General features: G+C 61.7%; 1 protein-coding gene across 1 annotated transcript in view; it reads right to left on the bottom strand.

Moving 5' to 3' along the window:
- Positions 1-3,075: 3,075 nt before the first annotated feature.
- Positions 3,076-21,598, bottom strand: part of WFS1 (wolframin ER transmembrane glycoprotein) — a 29,472-nt gene continuing 10,949 nt past the window's right edge. The window contains exons 3-8 of the mRNA XM_043573013.1: positions 17,223-17,305; positions 16,190-16,334; positions 13,979-14,149; positions 12,418-12,498; positions 9,681-9,826; positions 3,076-5,682 (exon numbers count right to left, since the gene is read on the bottom strand). Coding sequence (XP_043428948.1) covers positions 3,874-5,682; positions 9,681-9,826; positions 12,418-12,498; positions 13,979-14,149; positions 16,190-16,334; positions 17,223-17,305 — 2,435 coding nt within the window. The 3' untranslated portion in view covers positions 3,076-3,873. The remainder of the gene's footprint in view (positions 5,683-9,680; positions 9,827-12,417; positions 12,499-13,978; positions 14,150-16,189; positions 16,335-17,222; positions 17,306-21,598) is intronic.

The following is a 21,598-nucleotide window of genomic DNA, read 5'->3' as shown; positions in this document are numbered from 1 at the left end:
GCCGCACAGGTAACGCGGCGATGCGGGGATCGGGGAGGCGGGGGCCGCAGGGCCAGCGGAATGCGGACGGCGGGGCTCACCCGGGGGCCGGGCCCCGCCGCCACCCAAGTACTTGGGGTGTTGACACGTGCCTCCACCTCCAAGCCGGATAAGAGGGCAAGTTGCGCAGAAAGAGAAACTGGACCGTGGAAGCACCTTGAGGGTCCTGGGAGGAGGGGAGCGCGCCCCGGCCCTCTGCCCACTTCCTGCCACACACCGGCACGTTTGTCCCTGCCGCTCAGGGGCACCTGCCTCTGTTGGTGCGACACCCGGAGGCACGGCGAGACCCCACCCCCGGTGCTCCCAGAGCCCTGGAGGATGCACCCAGCGGGTGCTCGGACACAGCGCTGACCGATGGCGGGCTGCCCCCCGTTCTTTCCCCGCGGGCCCGAGGGACGGCCCCCAAGCCCCAGCAAAATGTGGTTTCTTGGTGGCCCGGGAGCAAGAGCAGGACGTGGTTTCCATCACAGCTCTGCTCCCCTCCTGGCCGAGTGACGCTGGGCAAGTCCCACCCCGCGAACCTGATCAATTCTCAGACGCGAAATGGGGGGCGAGGCGGGGAGGGGTTGCTGCGCGGGACCTGTGGGTGTCGCCCGAATCACTTCACGTGAACACGGTGCCAGAGCCACGGCCCAGCTCTGTTTTGGGGGACCCTTTGCCCCCCGGCCGCCTGAGCTCAGCAAACCCCTGCGTGAGCCTCACACCCGGTCCTGGGCCGGGCGGGCGGCGACCTGTTTATCAACAGGAAAAGCAGGGCGGCAAGCACCTCAGGAAGCCTCGGGACCGGGCGGGCCAAGGGCGTTCCGATGTATATGGCTCCTTGGAGGCAGTCCAACGAGGCAGTGTCTCGAACCAAATAGCTCAGAGCCAGCCAGGTGGACGGAGGCCGAGGACGGCCTCTCCGTGTCTTACTGGGGCCCCGGCTTCGGAGCCAAGAGGGCCTCCCAGCTGCTTGTAGGACAGCAGTGCCATCCCAACCTGGCCTCTGGGCCTGAGGCTGTATCTTCTGGGACCCCTGGCATCCTGGACCACACCCGAGGCCTTCCAGTGGGTGCCCTGAGTGATGAATCGGCCTCTGACCTCCCCAGCCCAGTCCCTCCCCTGGCTGTCAGAATGGGGCACCCCCCGCCCCGTGCTCCCGGAGGCCTTCTGGCCCCCATCCTACCTCGGGCTGGACGTGCCTCCCTCCCTGGGCTCCCACAGCTTCCCGTGTCTGGTGGCAGGAGGGCCCTTCTGACCCAATCAGGGCCACTCACATCCGCTCTACGTGACTTTCCTGGGGGTAGGACCCGGGTTTGACTCCAGCTGTGGAGTTACAGCATCTGCTCAACATCACGGTGCAATAAATATTTGCTCGTGGGTGGCAAGAAGTGCGTTCGAGGCTCATTAGTTAAGTTAAATAAGGAATGTTTTAGGTACCGGCTGAACTTTCCTGGACGTGCAGCCCTGAGGAATTGGGAGGCGAGGTGCCCAGGGGGCAGGGCTGCAGGCAGGTCAATAACCCACAGTTATTTTCATAAAGTTCACGTTTCAGAAAAGCTAGAAGGGGCCTTACAAGTCGTGCGGTGAGGGTCTAAAGGCACAGACCTGGGCACTGAACTTGCCCAAGGCCACAGCTGGGAGGCACAGACGTGGGATTCACACCAGGCTGTGGGCTCTCACCTGCCGGGTATATTGCACCTGAACTTACAAATAACACACTCTTCACTTGATAGATTGGAGTTGTGCACAGCATTTAAGCTTAAAAAGGGTTTCGTTGCGAAGTCTGACCTAGCCCCGACTTTTCCATTCTGCAGATCGGGGCACAGGCCTGGGGACAGGGGTGTGGGTGGCCGGTCACAGAGGGGTCCGTGATGGGGGCAGGGGAACTGGGGTCCGATACCCAGTCTGAGGTAATCCCCACGAGCTATCACCACTCCCTGCAACAAGCAGGGGACTCTGCTGGGGGCCGAGCGGCAGCGTGGTGGCCCAGGGGACAGATCTCCGCACAACCCTGCCAGGATGCAGTGCGACCTCCTCACTGAATCTGTTTTCTCCTCTGGGCGGCAGGGCTGTCCCTGTACCTCCCAGTCCGAGTGCAAGGATCATATGACGTCGTCTGCGTGCCCCCCTCTCTGGACCGCCAGCGGTGAGCCTGGGAGGCAAAGTCAAACCGTGAATGCACTTTGTGGCCTCCCGACACTGCGGGGCCAGAGAGGGGGACGGGCTGACTTTCACCTCTCCTCACTGCCCCCGGAAGAAACCCAGGAGCAAACCCAGCGCAGAGGGATGCGGCCTGGGGAGCACTTTCCAATGCATGGGATTTCAGGAGGACCCACGGACAAAGCAGGATGAGCCAAGGGTGCAGGGACACAGCTGCCACCTGCCATGGCGACAGGAGCCACGTCCACGGAAAACGGAGGCAGCCGCACCCTGGACGGTCGGTGCAAGGTCTCCGAACCACAGAAAGAATGTAGGAAGGACTCCACGTTTCCCGACCTCTGCAAAGATGTGGACCCACTGCTCCCCGGGCGTCTGCACACTGGGGAGGAGCGGGGTGCCGGCTTTGTCCTCAACGTCGGGGAAGAAACCAAAGACCCGAGGGACTCAGACACCCGTCCCTCTCTGAGGGGGCACGAAGTTTAATGGGGGACCCGAGTCACTCCTCCAGCACCCCGAAACGGCCGAAGCCCTGATTATGTGACTATGGAATGATCATTGTGCGTCACTGAATACGGGACCCGGTGTCACAAACTTACTGCCGACGGGATGGCTCTTCCCAAACTGTGAGTCACGTGTATGCCACGCGATCACTGATGGGAGTTTCACGGGCGATTCTGGCCACGCACACGTCTCACCCTGTAAGGCGCGAGCACACAGCTGGGCGGCCCCCGGCCTAGAGGCGGTGCCACGGTGTGTGCCCTGGCAGGCGAGTTGTCGGCTACTGAGAACGTCCGTTCTGCTCTTTGGAACTCACCTGTACTTAGTTCACTACAAGTGTAGACACCTGTTCTCACGCATGTACAAGAAAACAGCTCTTTTAAATAAAGAAAAGAGTAGGTTTCATGAAATGCTTTTATTTTGGCTGCTTTGGGCCCCTGTTTCCTGGTGCTGAACATGGCAAAGCTTCTCTGAGCACCAGGAAGGGACACCCCAGGTTCCTCCCATTTCCTGATGCCGTGGATTCAGACAAGCATCTCACAAGCTCACCCACTGCCCACTAGACAGGAGAGCCGCAGGGCAAGCCCGTGGGGCCCCGGGCTGCCGCCTCCCCCAGCCTCTGACCTTGGGAATCGGGCGGGGCCCTGACCGCGCGACAGAGCTCAGGCGGTACCCGAGTAAGCCCCAGATCGGCAAGCAGCTGTCGAGGCTTAGCAGTGACCAAATAAATAAGAAATCCTATCACCGAATTTCACAGCAGCGCGTTTGGTTCTTTAAAAAAACAAATCCGACACGAGAGTAAACGGGGGAGGGGGGGCGGTGCTTGGAAGTGGAGGGGAGGGGGAAGGACTTCCTCTGTAACGTGCTTTCCAGGGCCCAGAACTGCCAGGCTGGAGGGCCCATCAGCTTCGCTCCGCAAGGTCGGGGCTGTGGGTCGAGACGGCATGCAATTTCCAACGTCATCGCGTTCCAGGCGGGCAGAGACGAAGCTCACGGAGGTGTGAGCAGGCTGCATGTGACAAGTGCCACATCCGCACATGTGCGTGCACGTACACACACACACACACACACACACACACACACACATTCTCTCTCTCTCTCGGCGTTAGTGCTGTGCCCTCTGGCTGGGTGGCCACACGCGGGCTGGAGGTCCTGGCGGGGACACGCGCGGACTCCCTGGCCGGGGACGCGCCCTCACACCGCCGACAGGAACGGGAAGAAGAAGAAGTCGAAGGCGAACTTGACGGCGCCGTGCACGGTGCTGCGCCAGTCGCGCTCGATCTTCACGTGGCGCCGGGCGGGTGTGAGCTGGGCCATGCAGTTGAGGCAGCGGATGGCCTTGAGCTCGAAGACGGGCCACTTGCTGCCCAGGCGGCCCTCCAGGACCGTGCTGAACTCGATGAGGCTGCCCTGGCGCAGGCTGAGCAGCACGTCCTTGAACTCGCCGCTGGCCCGCAGCACGAGGTCCTTGGTGACGTCGTCCTCCTCCGGGCTGCGCGAGCCGTTGGCGCCGCTGTACGGCATGCCCACCGTGATCTCGAACTTGTAGCGGTCGAACTTCTTGATGTGGCAGGGGTGCTTGGCCAGCAGCTTGAGGCGGCACAGCTCCTCCTCGGCCGTGGGCGCCGTGCCGGGGCTGCAGGACGGGTAGGCCTCGCCGTACAGGCAGCGCATCCAGTCGCCGATGAAGACCGGCAGCACGTTGACGGCCGACTCGGCGCTGTTGTCGATGTCCGTCACGCGCACGTACTTGAAGCGGCCCGTCCACGTGACCCTGTGGCCCTCCAGGTGGCTGCACAGGATCTGGGTGCGGGCCATGTTGGTCTCCTTCCAGGCCCGCGGCCCGCACAGGAAGCCGTACTGCTGCCAGGTCAGCGTGGAGTTGTAGACCTTCATGCCCTCCGACCGGTACACGTAGAACCAGCAGAACAGCACGATGGCCGTGATCCACACCAGGATGAGCTTGACGATGGAGCTCCGCGTCAGGGACTTCACCACGCCCACCACCGAGAAGTTGGCCTTGGTCCACCAGCGGAACAGCAGGGGGATGCTGCACATCACCAGGGTGACGGCGACCTTGGTGAGCTCCAGGGACAGGAACCAGCGGGCTAACTGCACCACGCCCATGAGCGCCAGGCCGGCCACCAGGATCGGGAGGGCGAACAGGAAGAGGAAGTAGCCCATGCTCGCGCGGATCAGCCCCAGGCCGGTGGACTCCAGCAGGATGACCACAGAGAGCTCGCACCACATGAAGCAGACCAGGTAGGGCACCAGGTAGCAGTAGGTGCCCTTGAAATTCCTCAGCTGCGCCATGCGGAAGAAGAGATAGAGCAGGTAGACGTAGAGCAGGCAGGGGACGCTGACGTTCAGGACGACCAAGTGGCCGAGGGGCACGGTGACGAAGGTCTGGCCCAGGAGCTTCAGGTGGTGCCAGTCGAAGGGCAGGGAGGGCAGGAGGGAGAGCAGGCCAGCGGCCACCTCCGTCACCAGGGCCCTCCGGGTGTAGGGCTCGGCCGAGGTGCTCAGGCTCATGTAGCTGGTGGCCGTGAAGAAGATGGCCACCACGGCCAGCTCGGAGCAGGGGATGAAGTCCTTGCTGGCGACGGGGAAGGAGAAGATGACGAAGAAGACGGACAGCAGGAAGTGGACGTAGGGCTCCAGGTGGTTCCAGCCGAAGTTCACCTCGGCCTGCTCCACGTCCAGGTTCGGCTCGAAGCGCAGGAGCAGGCCGGTGAGGCTGCGGAAGCTCTCCCAGGCCCTGCTGTCCTGGAAAACCTTGAGGGTGCAGATCACCATGGAGACGAAGGACAGGTAGAAGACGACCAGGGGGACGAAGAGGGCGAAGAAGTCGATGGTCAGGTTGCTGATGATGAAGAAGAAGATGAGGGCGTTGATGTGGTGCGTGGGCACGATGGTGGACAGCCAGTGCATGCCCGCCCGGGACGCCATGTCAATCAGGTACTCCTTGATTTCCATGATGGCGTGCAAGGGGTACTTGACCACCTGGGGGGCGGAGACAAAGACGGGGCATCGGAGGCAAGCGGGGACAGGGCCCCCACTGCCGTCCCCGTGACCCGGCCAGCCAGCCTCCCGAGCTCTGCGCGAAGCTAACGGCTCACCCCTGGGCCCCTCGTCCCAGCGGGTCCTTCCCCAGGAATACCCTCTCCACGTGGTGACGTCCTCCCCATGCCCTGCGGTCTATACAGACCCTCCCTCAATTCCACCCAGGCCTGCACGTCCTGGCCCCTGTCCTCTGCACCCCTGGAGCGTGTCCCCTGGCTCCCCTTTCGTGCCAATCTTTGCCAGGGATTCCAGACTCTTGTGAGCCAGTGTCCCCCGTGGGACCCCGAGTCCCTGGGGGAAAGCACCAGGGCTTGTGACCTGATCCCCCCCCCCCCCCACCAGCAAGGGCTGCCCTGCTGGGCCTCGGCCCCCCAGCCCACTGAGGACAGAGGAACTGATACTTTCAAGCCCACACAGGGCTCTGAACACTCCCAGGAGCCGCAGCGGCTGTAGGGGCTCCAGAAAGAGCTCCCTGCAAACGGAACCATGGGGGCTCACGTGGAAGGGGCCAGAGGAGAGGTGCTCGCCAGTGGCAGGGACCCTGAGAACCAGCCGCCTGCCACCGCCCACCTCCACACACCCATGCCGCTCAGAGCAGACACGTAACCGACGGCCACTTCTGCAATCTGCACCCAGTGGAGTGGGCAGGGGAGACCACGGCGGAGGCGGGCTGGACCCCACTCCTGCCCAGTTTTCTCTGCAGGACTCCCAGAGGCTCCCGGCCCTGCCAGGGCTCAGGAGGTGTGGTGTGGAGGGCAGGGGTCTGGGTGTGTCTGGAGGGGCAGAGGCGTGGACCCCAGACCACACAAGATCACCCACGTGTGGGGGCACGGAAGCCCGGCTGCCACCCAGAGCCCACCTCACCACTGCCCCGGTGAGGTGGGCACCACGGCCTCCGCCCATGCCCTCAGGACAGGCTCTCTCTGCCTGCCCTGCCGGGGTGTGGAGGAGAAGACTGGCCACGGAGGGGGAGCCTGAGTGAGTGTAACCAAGGGATCACAGCAGGATGTGGCTGGCAGCTACAGGTGACCAAATACCCTGGAAGCAACAGCATGGGGTACGTTCCACAGAGAAGGGGCACCCGGGCTCCTACAGGAGTCCATGGCTCAAAGAACGTGTGTATGCCCACACCTGTCTGTACACACACACACACACCCGTGTGAAGGGTTACATTCCTTCTCCCGTGTCTGTGACAGCCCAGCTAGGAAATGAACAGATCGGTACCCCAGCTAACTACTCCCCCAGCTCCCCGGGGCTAGTGACCTTCCCGGAAAGCAGACATCACACTCACACGTGACTGGGGATGGCCACCAGCGAGTGCTGAGCACTGTAACATTAGTCTCAGTGGCTACTTATGATGCTTGGCAGGGGGCAAACAGGCATCCGGGGACACACACGTGCTCCAGGCTTCCCCTGGGGGGGCCCCTCTGACAGCCAGGCCGGCTGGAGGTCAACCGCCTCAGAACGAGCAGACAGGTGTGTCAGCGAGGCTGGTGCAGCCGATCCCTGGGGACGGGGGCCTCGCTGGCTAGTGGCAGACGGACTAGAGGCGTCTCCCGGCCGCTGTGGTCAGTGGTCATTCTCCATGTCCTGCGGCTGGGACCTTGAGATGGGTCTCAAGTTCTCCCCCCAGGCTCCGAGCCACTCACACCTTTTGTTTTTTGCCCTTGAGGCCACACAAAGTGGTTGAGAGGATCTTTCAAGGACAATGAAGCTTCTCCAACCTAATGCCCAGCTTGTCCAGGGTGTCCGGCCTCTGTCGGCTGAGGCCTGAAGGCCACGAGGACCAGGGAGTCCTTCCCTTTTAGGGTCCCAACTCTGTCCCTGGTCACTTCCATCCAGACCCTGCTCTTGGGGACCCACTGGATTGGGAAACAGAAAACCTTTCTGTAGACAAAGTCCAACAAATTAAAACAAGCTGTTCTTTGAGCAGGAAACAGATTTTTAAAAAAACAGAGCAGGGAGTCAGTTCTACGACAGGAAGGTACAGCGCGCTCTGGCCAGGTCGGAGGTCGTCGGCCGCTCTGCTGACCCAAGAGGCCAGGGGTGTGACGAAAGGCCGCTAACCAAGGGGCCCATCTGGGACCCGGCAGGTCACGGCAAGGCTCAGACCCCGGTGAGTGTTCACACGTTGGACCTCGCGATGACTGACGTGAAAACCGTGTGGACTTTACTGCATTTACTCTTGCGACGGTTTCATCTGCCACAAAAGAGGCCGGTGCAGCCCGGAGCCTGGAGTCTGGAGCCTTCCTGTGGGGGCCACATGCGCTCACGGAGGCACCAGGCGCCTCGCTGGGGCCAGAAGACAGAGCACACTGCTCTTCCTCTGCCTCCAAAAGGCTATTAAAAGCTGCAACAGCCTCCAGTTTTGGAGACACCTGCTAGGATTCACTGTCTCTTTTGCAAGACTTTTAATGAGAGAAACTATAGAGGCATCCAAGTGCTCTGACTGTTTCAAAACCTGAAGGAAACTCAGAGCCCCGTGTACTTCTTGTCAGAGTACTTTAAATCTCTTTCCCAGAAAGGACTCTCAGACGTCTCCCAACACTGAGAGTGACAAAATTTACTGTCTCAGCCAGGCTGCTCTGCAAACAGGCATCATTAGGGGGGACAGCGCAGGCCTGCCTACAGGCCCTCCAGACTCACCCTTTCACGTCTGACCCTCACTGGCATTTCGGAAGCACCTCAGCTTGGCCAAGAACAACGGCCAGGACCCCACCCCCCTTCTCTCCAGTTCTAAGGAAACTAAAAGCAACTATCTGTGAACACACAGCCCCAGCCTGTCAGAGTGGACCTTCAATAAAGTCGTGACCTCCCTTGGTCAAGCTCCTTGGCCATCCTGGCCTGTGGCTCGCCACAGCACCTGATCTCGGGGGACTCACGCAGCTCGCTGGTTGGTCCCGAGCGCGGCCATCGCGCCGGCCGCCCCGGTCTGAGCCTCCGCATCTGGGCTCCTGGCAGGTGCTACACCAAGCTGTCTCCGGCACGGGGACTCCCCACGCTTCCTTGTCCCCCCAACTCCTGCCTGCTGGCGGCCCAGCCGTCGCCTGCCCCTCTGCCCCACTGATGGTGATTCACCCCGGTTCCCACTCAGCTCGCACCACACGGGTGCTCGGACGACTAACGCCACGAGCTTCTCGATGATTCGTCTGCTCAGAGCCGCTCGTGCTGGGTCAGGCAGCCAGGCTTGCGGAATCACGGTAGCCTCTGCAAGTCAGAGAGCTGACCTGGGGAACCGCCTGCACCGTGGTCTCAATGGCGTGACCAGGGAAGTGAAAGCTGTCACAGAAGGCATGGCCCGCCATCCCTGCCTTCTGCACGTATTTGTACGCCCCGTGCTTGCTCCTCACTGTCTGCGGCTGCTCGCGGGCCGACAGCGGGGGCCAGAGTGTCTCCCTTCCGTCCGGCTAGCCCACAGTGGCCTCTTTGCTACTATCCACATTGCACTTGGCTTTCCCCCGAGCCCCCGCGGATCTGGGTAAACAGGGACCGGCAGGATCCTCACGGTCTCTCAGTACCAGCACTCTGCGTCTGGGGAAAGGCATCTTTGCAAAACCGACCTCCATTCTGTGCCGTAAACGGATCATTTTTCAAAATGACAAGGTCTCGGTGAAAGTCGGACTCCAGAGCCTGCCACTCTGCTGCCTGTGGTGTTCCGCGGAGAACGGCCGGGGGGTACCTGTGCTCGTCCGTCACACCCGCGCATGACCGCCCCACCTGCGTCCCTGGGTTTGGAGCCTGAGTGCATGTGAAAGGCCCCTCTCTCGAGAACACACCCTCATGCAGTTATGGGGACCATCCCTACGGGGCACGCCTCCCCAGACAAGCTGCCCAGTCCCGGAGGCTCCCGTGTCACAGCGGCCTCCTGCCCGTTCCTTCCTGCATGGCACCAGGCTGCACGGTGAGCGCCCTTTGGCTGGGCCCCCGGCCCCACTCACCTTCAGGCGCAGGGGCAGGTCCTCGGGGCTCTTGCCCACCAGCTCATCGTCGTCATCGTCCTGCAGGAACAGGTTGGCGGGGATGATGCCCTTGGCATACTTCTTGGTGATCTCCACGAAGTCATCCAGCGCTATGTAGCTCTTGGCTGGGGCACAAGAGAGAACGGCACAGGGTCCGCCCACACCGCAAGCACAGGGTCACCCCGCACGGATGGGCAAGGCAGGGGACGGTGGCTGGGCCCCGGCGGAGGGAGGCCGAGCATGCCAGGCACAAACCTCTCTGTCCTGGACAGACAGGTGGGCACAGACGGGCCAACAGGGGGGAGAGCGGGCACCCTGCCTCCTCGCCTTGGGGACAGCAGTTCCTCCCTTGAACCTCCCGCTGCCCAGCTCTCAAGACCAGGGTCTGCCCCCACCAACCCTGCAGCCACCTCCTCTCCTTCAGCCCTGGCTGCTCCCAGCTCTGTGATGGCCACCTGCAGCCCACGGCCCAGCCACCTGCTCCCCCTCCACTCAGCGTGCATCCACTGAGGACCTACTATGTGCCAGGCACCGTGCTAAGCACTGGGAAGGCCTGGTATGTGCACACGGACCCAACGTGTGCACAAGTCTGGACTCCTGGTCTAGTGGGGTCGTGCTAAAGACAGCTGGCTGCCAGACGTGACCGGCTGCCCCCCGGAACCGTCCTCCAGGCAGAGGGAGAGAGGGGAGCCCGGGTAGGTGCAGTGAGTGACTCGGCACAGAGATCACGATCGTGAATGGGCCGCCAGCCCCAGGGCTGCCGTTCGCCAGGTGCTTCTGAGGCCTCCCACGCGGGGACTGTGGACACTGGGGACAGAAGCCCATCGCAGAAAAGAGCAACAGACAGCAGCAAGAGCAAAGGAAACAGTGTCTGGAACGCAGTGAGCACCATGGAGAGGGTGGGGCACAGACAAGGGGCTGTTCCTTAACATGAGCCAGGGTAGCGGTAAGGGTCAAGACAGGGCAGCCTTGGCGGGGCCCATACAGGGACAGGTAAGGCTGGAGCCGACATGGAACAAGCAGGGGAGAAAATGGGGCCCAGTGGCCTGACCCAGGCTGTGTGACTGGGGTCATGGGTGGCCTCTGATGCCACGAAACTGGCCCCAAGGCGTGGCGTGTGGACACAATGGGGCGTAAGGATGAGTCACCAAGGACTTGGACAGAGCCATTCTGGTGGGATGACGCGCGGAAGGCCCCGGGAGAAGTGGGGAGAGGAGCCAAGAAACGGACCGCATGTGCACCTTTCCACCTTCCTTAGAAAGGGGAGCAGAGAAACAGGGCAGGTGGCTGCTATGGGCACGAGGGGTCCAGAGAGGGTCTCGTCTTCATTTTCTGAGGTGGGAGGAATAGGCACATGTTCATAAGCTGCTGGGAATGTCCCAGTGAGGAGGGGGGGCCGGCAGCCCAAGCCAGAGGGGAGGCCGGCCTGGCCGCCTGATGGCAGGGCTGGGACCCGTGGACGGCACTGTCCACACCCGCCTGGAGAGGCCACGTCTCTGCCCAGCTCTCAGCGCGGGTGGGCCTCAGACCCATCCCTCCCAGCCCAGAGCACGTGGTCTCCCTCGGGACCCCGTGACCTTCTGGCGTTACAAGGTCCGCAGGAGAGCTCCGAGCCGTTAATCATAAAATCCCCAGGGTGGAGAAGGCAGACCTGAGCAGGGACCTTCCGAGATCGCCACACCGCAGTCCTATTTCGGGAGGAACTGACCCTCACGAACCTCTGCCCAGAGGCACGCCTCACCCCAGACAGGCTCCCGGCACCTCTGCGCAAAAAACCCCCTTAAAGCCTCCCATCCTTCTGGTTCCTATCGGCCATACACTTTCCTCTCCGCTTCAGGGTCCTATATGCCCGGGGCCTTGGGGAAGCCAGGCCCAGGATGCGCTATGCCCCCAGAGTTCCAATGACACGTCAGAGACAGACGGTGAGAAGGGGGGAAGCATGCCCCGCCCTCCACCCCCGTACAGAAGCTCTCAGGGCTGGTGGGGCCCTCGGCCCTCTAATCTGACCACCACTGTGCAGAAGGGGAAACTGAGCCCCAGGGAGGAAAGCCAGGCCTGCCTGAGGTCAGGAGGAGAGTGTGTGGCCGAGCTGGGGGAGGACCGAGGCCTCCTGTCAGTGGTGAGCAGCCCCCGGGCCCCTCCCGTCTGTCTCCCCTGGAACTCGGGCCCCGGGGAACTCTGACCACCACCACCCGGCCGGGCAGCTGCACACAGAGCATCTGAGGACCTCTCCTAACTGGATGCCCCAAATCCCCCATTCCCGACCTTCCCGCAGCCCGTGCTGGGGGGGCCCCCACACTCCCTGCTGGGAGCCCCCCCCCCCCCTCCGCCAACAACTGCCCCGCCAGGCCATTGTGTGCGGTTCCCTCCCCTCTACCCTTCAGGGGCTAACTGCCTCCTCATCCTTGCAGACTTACTCAGGCACCCCAGATGCACTCACCTTCCCCCATCCCTCTGCCCTGCAGGGACCGTCACACTGCCCTCTCTGTGCCCTGTCCCTCTTCCCTCCAGGCCATGCGCTCCTGCTGGGCAGAGTCCAGATCCCACTGTCCAGAACACCGACAGCCCCAGATGGGCTGGGAAGAGAAGTCCGTCCCGCCTCCAAGGCCTTGGGGCATGTGCTGTGGTGCCCAAGGAGTGGAGGTGGTGCCCGGCTTGGGGGGCCTAACGGCTGGGCCCAAGCTGTCACAGGTGCGGGACTGGAGGCCATACTCACATTCGCTGCTAACCAAGCGCTCCAGCACCCGCCTCTGCTTCTGTAGGGACTTGGGGACTGGGCCTGGCTGTGCCCCTCCATCTGTAAGTGACAGAGCAGACAGAGAATCAGAGAACAGGACTAACCGTTCCCACATGCCCTGCGGCCCTCCGGAAACCGGCCCCTGAGCTCTGGGGGCTGCAGGGCCTGGGGCCTCCTTGTAGCCCTTGGCGGGCACAGGGAGGGCCACCTCTGAGCCTCTGCCCACGAGGCTGACTTGGCACCCAGGGGGCACAGCCACCTCCTCTGCGGATGCAGCCAGGGCAGAGGACACACCGCAGTTTCTGGTCGGCATAAGCTTTGCTGGCACCGTCCCTTGGCATGATTTTCCCGATTCTCCGAACAGACGGAGCGCCTGGGGCCACGGGTCACGCCTCTCCCGGTCTCCCCAGCCCTGGTGCTGGAAGGGGCCCCACAAGAGACTGCTCAATGGCTGAGCGCTGAGCCGGGACTGAAGAATTCTGCCCCTTTGTCAACATCCACCACCTGCCGCGCCCCCAATCTGGCAAGCATTCCAGTCTGCCCGCCAGGCGCCAAGGCGTGCCTTCGCAGGGTCAGGTCAGGCAGTGACAACATGAGGTGAGAAGCACTGTGACCGAGAGTGACCGGGGGCCACAGGGGCCCAGACACGCTGGGACTGCCTCGGGGCGGGGGGCAGCGGGTGGGGGCTGACCCATGGCACTGCAGGGCCCCTGGGGCTCCAGGGGGCGGCCCCGAGCTCGTCACAGCAAGCATGCCTCTCCGGGTGCTGCCGCCCAAGCCCCAGGCCTCACGGACGCCTCGGCTCGGCCCCAGCACCGAGAGAGCTGAGAGCCAAGAGAGCGGGCTGGTCGCCAGAGGTCTAGTCAGACAGGGGTCCTGCCCAGAGACCCCAGGAGAAGGGGCAAAGGTGTCCACCGGGCGGCCTTCTCTGCTGCTGGCAGGTGGCCCCAGGCCTTGTCGTGTGTACCCAAGGGCAGGAATCAACTTTCTGAACAGCGGGAGGCAGGTGCTCCTCGAGCTGATGGGAGAGGAAAAAGCCAGGTCGGGCCCTGGGAAACGAAGGGGCCGCACCCAGCCAGGGATGCCCGTTCTTCTGCCCGATCTGTCCTTCTGGCTGGCTACTGGGTCAGAAAACTGGGGGAGGGGCTGTGGAGGCCGGAGGTGAGGCCTGCCTCAGGGAGGCCATCAGAGCCACGCGAGTCCCTGCCGGCATCTGCTACTCTCCCCCAGCTTCTGTCCCCTCAGGAGGAGCAGGACACCCTAAGAATGACATGATCTACAGCTCTGCCTGCGGGCGCCCAGCCCATCGACTGTTCCAGAGCTCAGGACACGGCTTAGGAAGGGGACCCCAAGAACAGGACGGCACCCCAGGAGGGACCCTCCCTGAGCCTTACTTAGAGGACACCCATGAGGTCTCCGAGACAAGGTCCCTGGGAGCCCCCAGTTAGGCTCCCAGAGTCCCCATAGGGAAGCCCCCAGAATTCCAGAGAAGCCCATGAGGTGCCCGCGGGAAGGGCTGGTCCCCACGAGGCTCGCGTACCGTGCTCGTTGACCTGCCCGACGTTCTCCAGCAGCTCTGACACAGCCACCTGCTTCTTCTTCTTGGGGTTGAGCTTCCAGTACATGACCAGGGCCGCCTTGCGCACGGCCCGCTCCAGGTCAGTCTCGGAGGAGAGCTGCCTCACCTCCTGCTCATTCTCGAAAGTGATGCCTAGGAGACAAGATGCATTAAAGGCCTCATCCCGCCCGCCTGGGCGTCCTTAGCGATGCTCTGGGCCCAGACCAGCTCTGCTGCGGGGGCTTGGGAGGGGACTCAGGCGACAGGTTTTGCAGGCACCTGTGGTCACCAGGGCAGAAACAGACATTTGACCAAAAAGGCCATCTGGCCAAGTCCCGGACTTTCCAGCTCAGAGCACGGCCTGGTCCTGCAGGAGGCGACCCCGGGGGGCAGGTGGCCAGGGAGTCAGAGACAAACAGAGTGGCAGGTAACCATGGGCGTCAGAGACACGTAACCAGGGTCACCGGCCTGGGTACAAGAGCGGGACTCCCCTGTGTCCACGGCACTTCCCGGGCACTGCCCCTCCTAAGACGGCCGGGAAAGCTGTGTCCCCGCACGGTTGCCTTTCCGAGGGAGACAGAGACTCGCCGCAGAGAGAGACGGGATTTTTTCTCCCTTTACACATCTTCCAAATTTTCCACCTGAGCACACGTTTCTCTCAAGATCAGGATGCACCCAACGTGAGAAAGTGGGGGTGCGGAGCACGTGAGGCCGCTCCCGGCCCCGTCTAGCACCCGCCCTGGGTCCCGGGGTCCTGACTCGAGCCCCTCTTCCGGGCCACGTGGGCCGTGGGCCACACTGACTCGGGCCAGCACCCGGCCCTCCCTCCTGCTCCAGAACGGGAAGGTGGGCTGGCGAGAAATCCCGGCTAACAGAATGCCACCATTCCAGGTTTTCAGAGGCACTAGCCCCATTTCCAAAGAAAGCAGATTCTATATAAAAAATGTAATTCTAAAAACGGTACAATACAAATCCAGAAGAAAATGCACCAGACTACAGAGCGTTTTCTTTCTGGGTTTCCAAGTTATGAGTAATTTGTATCTTTCTGTTTTCTATGTATTCCACGTTTTATATGATAAGCATCAAACACTTCTACAATCTGGAGAAACTTTGTTTAAAAAAAACCCGTTATGACATACCCGTTCCTTTGTCTCTGAGATGGGAAGCCCCCAGAAGCACACTGCTCCACGGCACCAGCGACAAGCCATTTCCCTTGGGCAGGATAATGGAATATGCGACCACACGTGGCCGGGCTCTGCCTCGCTGTCCCCCCCACCGCCCTCCACATCCGTTCCCTTCCAGGCATGAATGCATCTGAGCAGATCTTCACTGGCCCACGGTCTCCCAGCCGTTCGGCCCAGACCGGATGCAAAGTCAGTCCAGGGAGTTCCATCCTGACCTCCGGCCACTGTCACATTGTCCTGCTGCATCACAGGGAAGCTGACTCTCCAATGGCTCTATGATCCACTCCTCAATCTGGATTCGAACTCAGAAGGGGTCTACTCACAGACACCTACACACACTAAAGATAGGATGAGTGGCTTTGTTGGCTAAACATCCCGTGTTATGCTCTGGAAACAACGTCCAAATGACAAAAGCACTAGCGAAACAGAATTTACACTTATTTCTCGAGAGCGTCACCAGCTTCAGGGGCGCCTGGGTGGCCGGTCGGTTGGGTGTCCGACTTCGGCTCAGGTCATGACCTCACAGTTCGTGGTTCAAGCCTCCCAGTCAGGCTATGTGCTGACAGCTCGGAGCCTGGAGCCTGGAGCCAGCTTCGGATTCTGTGTCTCCTCTCCCTCTGCCCCTCCCACTCTTACTGTCTCCCTCTCTCACTCAAAAACACACATTAAAAAAAGAAACCCACAGGGGTGCCCAGGTGGCTCAGTCGGCTGAGCTTCCGACCTCGGCTCAGGTCACGATCTCGCGGTCCGTGAGTTTGAGCCCCCGTCAGGCTCTGTGCGGACAGCTTGGAGCCTGGAGCCTGCTTCCGATTCTGTGTCTCCTTCTCTCTCTGTTCCTCCCCCACTCATGCTCTGACTCTCTCTGTCTCAAAAATAAATGAATGTCAAAAAAAACCCCAATAAAACAAAAAGAGTGCCACCAGCTTCGTATTCTCCCCCTGCTGTTACGTGCTGATGTAGCAAGAAGCCGTGTGTCCCCGGCAGCCACCGCAGCCCCCCGCGGGCCCACCTTTCCTGTCCGCCAGGCACCGGCGGAGAAGCTTCACCGCCTCACGCCGGCCCTGCTTCGCGGCGAGGATGAGCCAGCTCACAGCAGTGCAGTTGTTCAGCTCCTCGTCTGCGTCGCTGGCGAGCTGCAGGTAGTGTTTCCCCACCTGCGGGCGAGAACCTGGTCAGGCCACGCTCCACAGCAGTCCCCACACGCATGCGCCGGGGCTCTGTGTGCTGGCCCCGACCTGCTCCCCATGGCCGCGCAAGCTCCGGCTTCCAGACCCTGTCCTGCCCCAGTGTCCCAGGCCAGCCCGCCTCCCCGACCCCGTCACCCAGGCCAGCCCGCCTCCCCGACCCCGTCACCCAGGCCGGCCCGTCCCCCCCGACCCCCGTCACCCAGGCCAGCCCGCCTTCCCGACCCCCCTCACCTAGGCCAGCCCGCCTCCCCGACCCCCGTCACCCAGGCCAGCCCGCCTCCCCGACCCCATCACCCAGGCCAGCCCGCCTCCCCGACCCCGTCACCCAGGCCAGCCCGTCCCCCCCGACCCCCGTCACCCAGGCCAGCCCGCCTTCCCGACCCCCCTCACCTAGGCCAGCCCGCCTCCCCGACCCCGTCACCCAGGCCAGCCCGCCTCCCCGACCCCCGTCACCCAGGCCAGCCCGCCTCCCCACCCCACCTTCTGGGAGCTTCAGACCTGCACCAGGTTGGGCCTGTGAGACCCTCTCAGCAGCCCCCGGGGAGGGTATGGTGCCCCTCTACAGAGGACATGAGAGGAGGGTGGAGGTGCTGAGGGCAGGCAGGAGGTGGGGAAGGTGTCCCAGAGGAGGAGGGGCCCAAGATGAGGCGTGAGCCGGACACGGGAGAGAACACGGGGTCCCCAGGGGAGGGGCGGGAGGCGGAACGACGCGGAGACCATGGAAGAGAGGGGGCCTTGCACACAGCGCGTAGTCAGCCGGCTCCCCTGCTCCCTGTTCACAGGGCACCCGCCGCTCGCAGGGCCGCCACGTGGTGGGGCCGAGGCCTGAGCCTCCCACCCACACGCCGTCCTCACCTCAGTCTGTGCCTTGGGGTCCCCCGCCTTGGCCTTGTCCAGGACTTCCTCAAAGGGCATTTCCACATCCCCCTTCACGGGCCCTTTAGCACAGAAGAGAAGCAGACAGAACGTCACGAGGCCGGTCCTTGTCGCTCGTTGGGAGTGGAGGGGACTGCGAGAATGTGCTCAGACCCGGGGTAGCTCTGTGGAAATCTAGGCCAGACGTGGAGAGAACACTCCAGAAAGCTGCCATCCAGGATGCAGACAGCCCCAGAGCACGGACAGCAAACCTGCCACGGACGGGGGTCTTCAGGAGCGGCTCAGAGCGGCGGGAAGGACATGGGGGCCCTGACCCCAGTCCCACCGCCACGCCTGAGGGCAGGCCTGCTTAAACTGGGGCTCCAGAAAGATCCCAGGGCTCCAGCAGGAAAGCCCCAGCCCCTGACCCAGATAAACACTTGTGCCCCAATAAACACTCCAAATCCATGTTTTCCAAGACTGTCGTCTACATACACCCGACTTTTGGGGGTCACAATCTGTGCACGCACATTTTGACATATACACGTTTACAACAGTGAATCGTAACCGATCTCCCGTGTTACCCTGTGGTGAAATCCAGCATTGCCACAGTTCAGAGATCCGGTCGGAGGAACACGCCCAGGGTGCCGGGCCCCTCCACTCCACTGGGCCCTTATGTTATTCCCAATACTCCCTAATTTTATGAAACGGTGCCACAAACCACTCCGTGTATGTGTTTCCTTTGGGGGTTACTCTCCTGGCGCAGGCCTTTCAGTTGAATCCTAGGCCCAAGGCCCAAACAGCTACGGCTCACGCTGCAGCCTAGTCTCCAAAAAGTTATCCCAAGTTACACAGCGTCATGGAACCATACCAACGTCACCGCAACCTTACCAGCAGTCAGCAGCATGACAATAAGAAGTCTAAAAACAAATCCTTTTTTACCAGTGCCTGTCTTTGATTTCCGCAACCGATATTCGGGGGCCCACGTCCGGCTCCTCTCCCGCCTCCATTCACCCCGCATCCCACCTTGGCAGGCATAAGACACCTCGCAGTAGCTCGCGGGATGCGGCCACAGCACTGCTGACTTCACAGCAGGTGCTTATTAGACACGACAGCCTCCTCACTCTCTAGATGTTTCTGGAAACGAGAGGCAGAATGAAGGGAAAGAAAAATGGTCCCCAGTAACAACACCCGATGACCAGCCTTCCTGATTGGTTCATCCAGGCCTTTCCCAGCTCTGCCTGTGTCAGCCAAGGCCACAGGCTGCTGCACTCCGGGCACCCGAGTCCACGGGCCACAGGACTCCGGGGGGGATGCGACAGGGGTCTGAGCCAACACGGCCCGCAGGTTCAAAGGCAGAGAGGCACAGGGGACTGAGGACACAGCTCCAAGAGGGGAGGCTTCTTCTCAAGACCTCACGCTAAGGGACACACACTATCACCCTCCTGGTGGGCGGTTGGAAAATACCCTCCCTGAGGAGTTCGGACTGGACTTCCTCCCTGAGGTCCCCGGGGACCCTGCCAGCAATGGCCTCAGCACGCCCACCCTGCCTGCCCTCACGGCCAGGACCCTGGCGCCTCCTGAGCTAGCCAGCAAGGTCACTTCTCCCTTCTGGCTGCTGTCCCAGCCCCTCCAGCCCCTGGATGCGCTCTCTGGCCCAGAACAGGAGGACACAAAGCCTGCAGGCTCCCAGGGAAGGAGTGTGGCGTGGAGAGAAATCTAACCTGCGTGTGACTGTGCCTTCAACGTCAAAGTGCTGTGTGACCTAGCCAGTTATTTCCAACCTCATCGTTAATATCCATCCAACAGGACGGTTATAAAGAACGAGATACTTCGTATGAAGTGGCTGGGTCAGAGCCAGCATTCCCAAAATGTAAGTTTCTTTTCTGTCCATGCTCCCCACCTCTCAGCTGACCCCAGGGCCTTTGCTCCTCAGTGACACTGCACTTCCCACCATAGCGCCCATGGGGCGCCTCCCACAAGTTCAAAACTTTGCTTAACCGAATTCACAAGCCCACATTCTTTTTGTGCCTTAATCAGGATATAGAAGACTCGAGCATGTATCTGTTGGCTACAAAGATTCTGTCCGTGATTAATTTTTCACAGAAGTTACTCACAGCCTGACATTTCGAGAAGTCTTGTTGAAATACATGCCACACCTTATTATTCCAGCTCCCATTTGGCACTGACATAAATACTTCTCTACCACTCAAGTGTTGGGCCCACGCTGCAGACCCATCAGAGGGCTCTGGCTTTTTCCATGTAAGTAGGAGCCTTCCCACAGGTCACAGGCTTACTGTTCAGCCCCGTAAAGGACACCCCCAGAAGCTGGCTGAGTCAGCGTGGACCACAGACCACGAAACACACTATTCTGTGCATGTCCGACCCGCGTTCCTGTCTTTCTCTGATAGTAGCACTTTGATGCCCCTCTTGGGTACCCACCCTTCCCCATCTCGGTCCTCGAGGTCCAGTGGCATTGTCCCTCAATGCAGGGTGGGTACAGCACGCCCTCCTGGCCCATCAGAAGCCTCTGTCTCCCTGACCACAACACCCGGTTCAGAGATGGACACAGACCCAAGCCAGGCCAGCGGGGTCTGTGCTGAACTATCGGGGAGCAGGCTTCCTTCCGCTAGGACTCGGCTGATGGATGCCCCCCGGGAGCCCCGGAAGGCCGCCCGGTGAGGACAGCCCACCAGAGGGAGGGAGGGTGGAGCTGGGGCTCCTGATCACGTCCTCTGAGCCCCTGCATCCAGCCACGTGTAGAGCCAGCACGGCCTACACTCTGCAGATCCACGGGACTGAGAAATTCCTCTCAACTCCTGATTTCTCGCTTACGTCCATTTACGCTGTGTTTCTGTGTCACTTACGACCGAAGGGGTCCTGGCTCGAACTCACTATTGAAGAGCTTCCTATCACGAAGCAGCAAGAGCCGCGTGGCCTTGGGCAGGTCTGCACACCTCTGCCGGAGCCCACGGAGACCCACGTATACACCCACCCCCGTCTTTTCGTTGTTTGTGCCCACAGACCCCGTGCCCTGCTGACCTGGTACGTGACCCTTCATCTTCTCCGGAGCTGGTGAGGTGAGCAGAGCCCCCAGGATGCCGTCCCCTCTTCCCAGCGCGGCCCACTGCTATTTTCCCTCCGCAACCCGGGATGCAGTGTCCACACGGTGTCTCCAAGCTCCCACCAGCCTTCGTGGGGACGATCCGTCCAGTGGGTCTGACCCATCCCCAGATTCTGGCCAGCGTGGGACAGCGCGACTGGATACACGGCGCAGGATGGAGGGACGAGGGGGTGGGGGCTGCCGAGGGAAGGATCGCGAGAAGGGTCTGCGGCCTTCCTGTCCCCGCACATGCCAGGGCAGGGACACAGCCCGTGCTCGGCACGGTGACTGCACTGAGCTCACCCCGCACCCCCACGGCTGGAGCAGGTGCTCTGCAGAAAGGAAAGAGGGTGGTGAGCACGTCTGGCGTCCACTCTGGACAGCGTCAGGACCCTGGCTGCGAGCTGGGAGGCCTGTGCACGAAGCGCTCCCACGGCCGGCAGCCTCGTTCACGAAGGCTGCTAGCAAGGTCTGCGGCGGAAGTAGTTTTGAATTGCGGAATGCACACCCAGAGCTCTTAGGAGAGGAGCCACCTGACGCCTGCAGGAACGATAACGACCAAAGCTCTTGTCTTGGGCGGCTGCTGCCATCCCACCTCCCCAGTCCCACCCCGACGAGTCTAGGCCTCCTGGACGCCCTGGTCCTCTCAGGACGCCTTTCACGGGGGCCCTGCAGTCAAGGACACCGTGTGTCCTCGTCGTGTGTCCGCATCATTGCTGTGGCCGCCCCGCCCCAACAGGTGCCCATACTCAGGATGGCTGGGTCCCCTTGAAGCAAGAGGGAGACTTGTCCAAGGCCACGCAGCTCCCACACCTGGGGTGGCTGGGTTGTCCTAAGCCAAGGGGGTGTCCCATACCCAGGGAGTGGGGGCTGTCTTGCACCAACAGGGTGTCTCATCAGCCTTTGTGATGCTGACTCTGATTCTTATAAACAAATGGTGAAAAATCCTTGCCACCCCGTCTCTGCCTGGGGCTGGCTGAGCTGAGGCAGGGGTCCAGGCCGGAAGGTCAAGGCTGTGGAGGTGTCGCCTGATGGTGGCGGGGGGGGGGGGTGCAGTGGGAGGTTGCTTCCTGGAGGAGGTGACACCTGAGGATTGGGACATAAGTGGGTGGTTAAAGGTGACCGATTAAGGGCACACTGCCAAGTTTCCAAAGGTCTCAGGAAACCACCGCGCCCAAGACAGACTCACTGCCCCTGCCGTCCTGTGACAGGACATCCTACAGCGAGGGGGTCACAGCACAGGTGGGGCGTCCAGAGAGACCGGGGCGTGAAT

This window comes from Prionailurus bengalensis, chromosome B1, assembly GCF_016509475.1.
Source record: "Prionailurus bengalensis isolate Pbe53 chromosome B1, Fcat_Pben_1.1_paternal_pri, whole genome shotgun sequence".
Lineage (NCBI taxonomy): Eukaryota > Metazoa > Chordata > Mammalia > Carnivora > Felidae > Prionailurus > Prionailurus bengalensis.
Note: the sequence above shows the minus strand (reverse complement) of the source record. Positions and strands in the feature narration are given on the sequence as shown.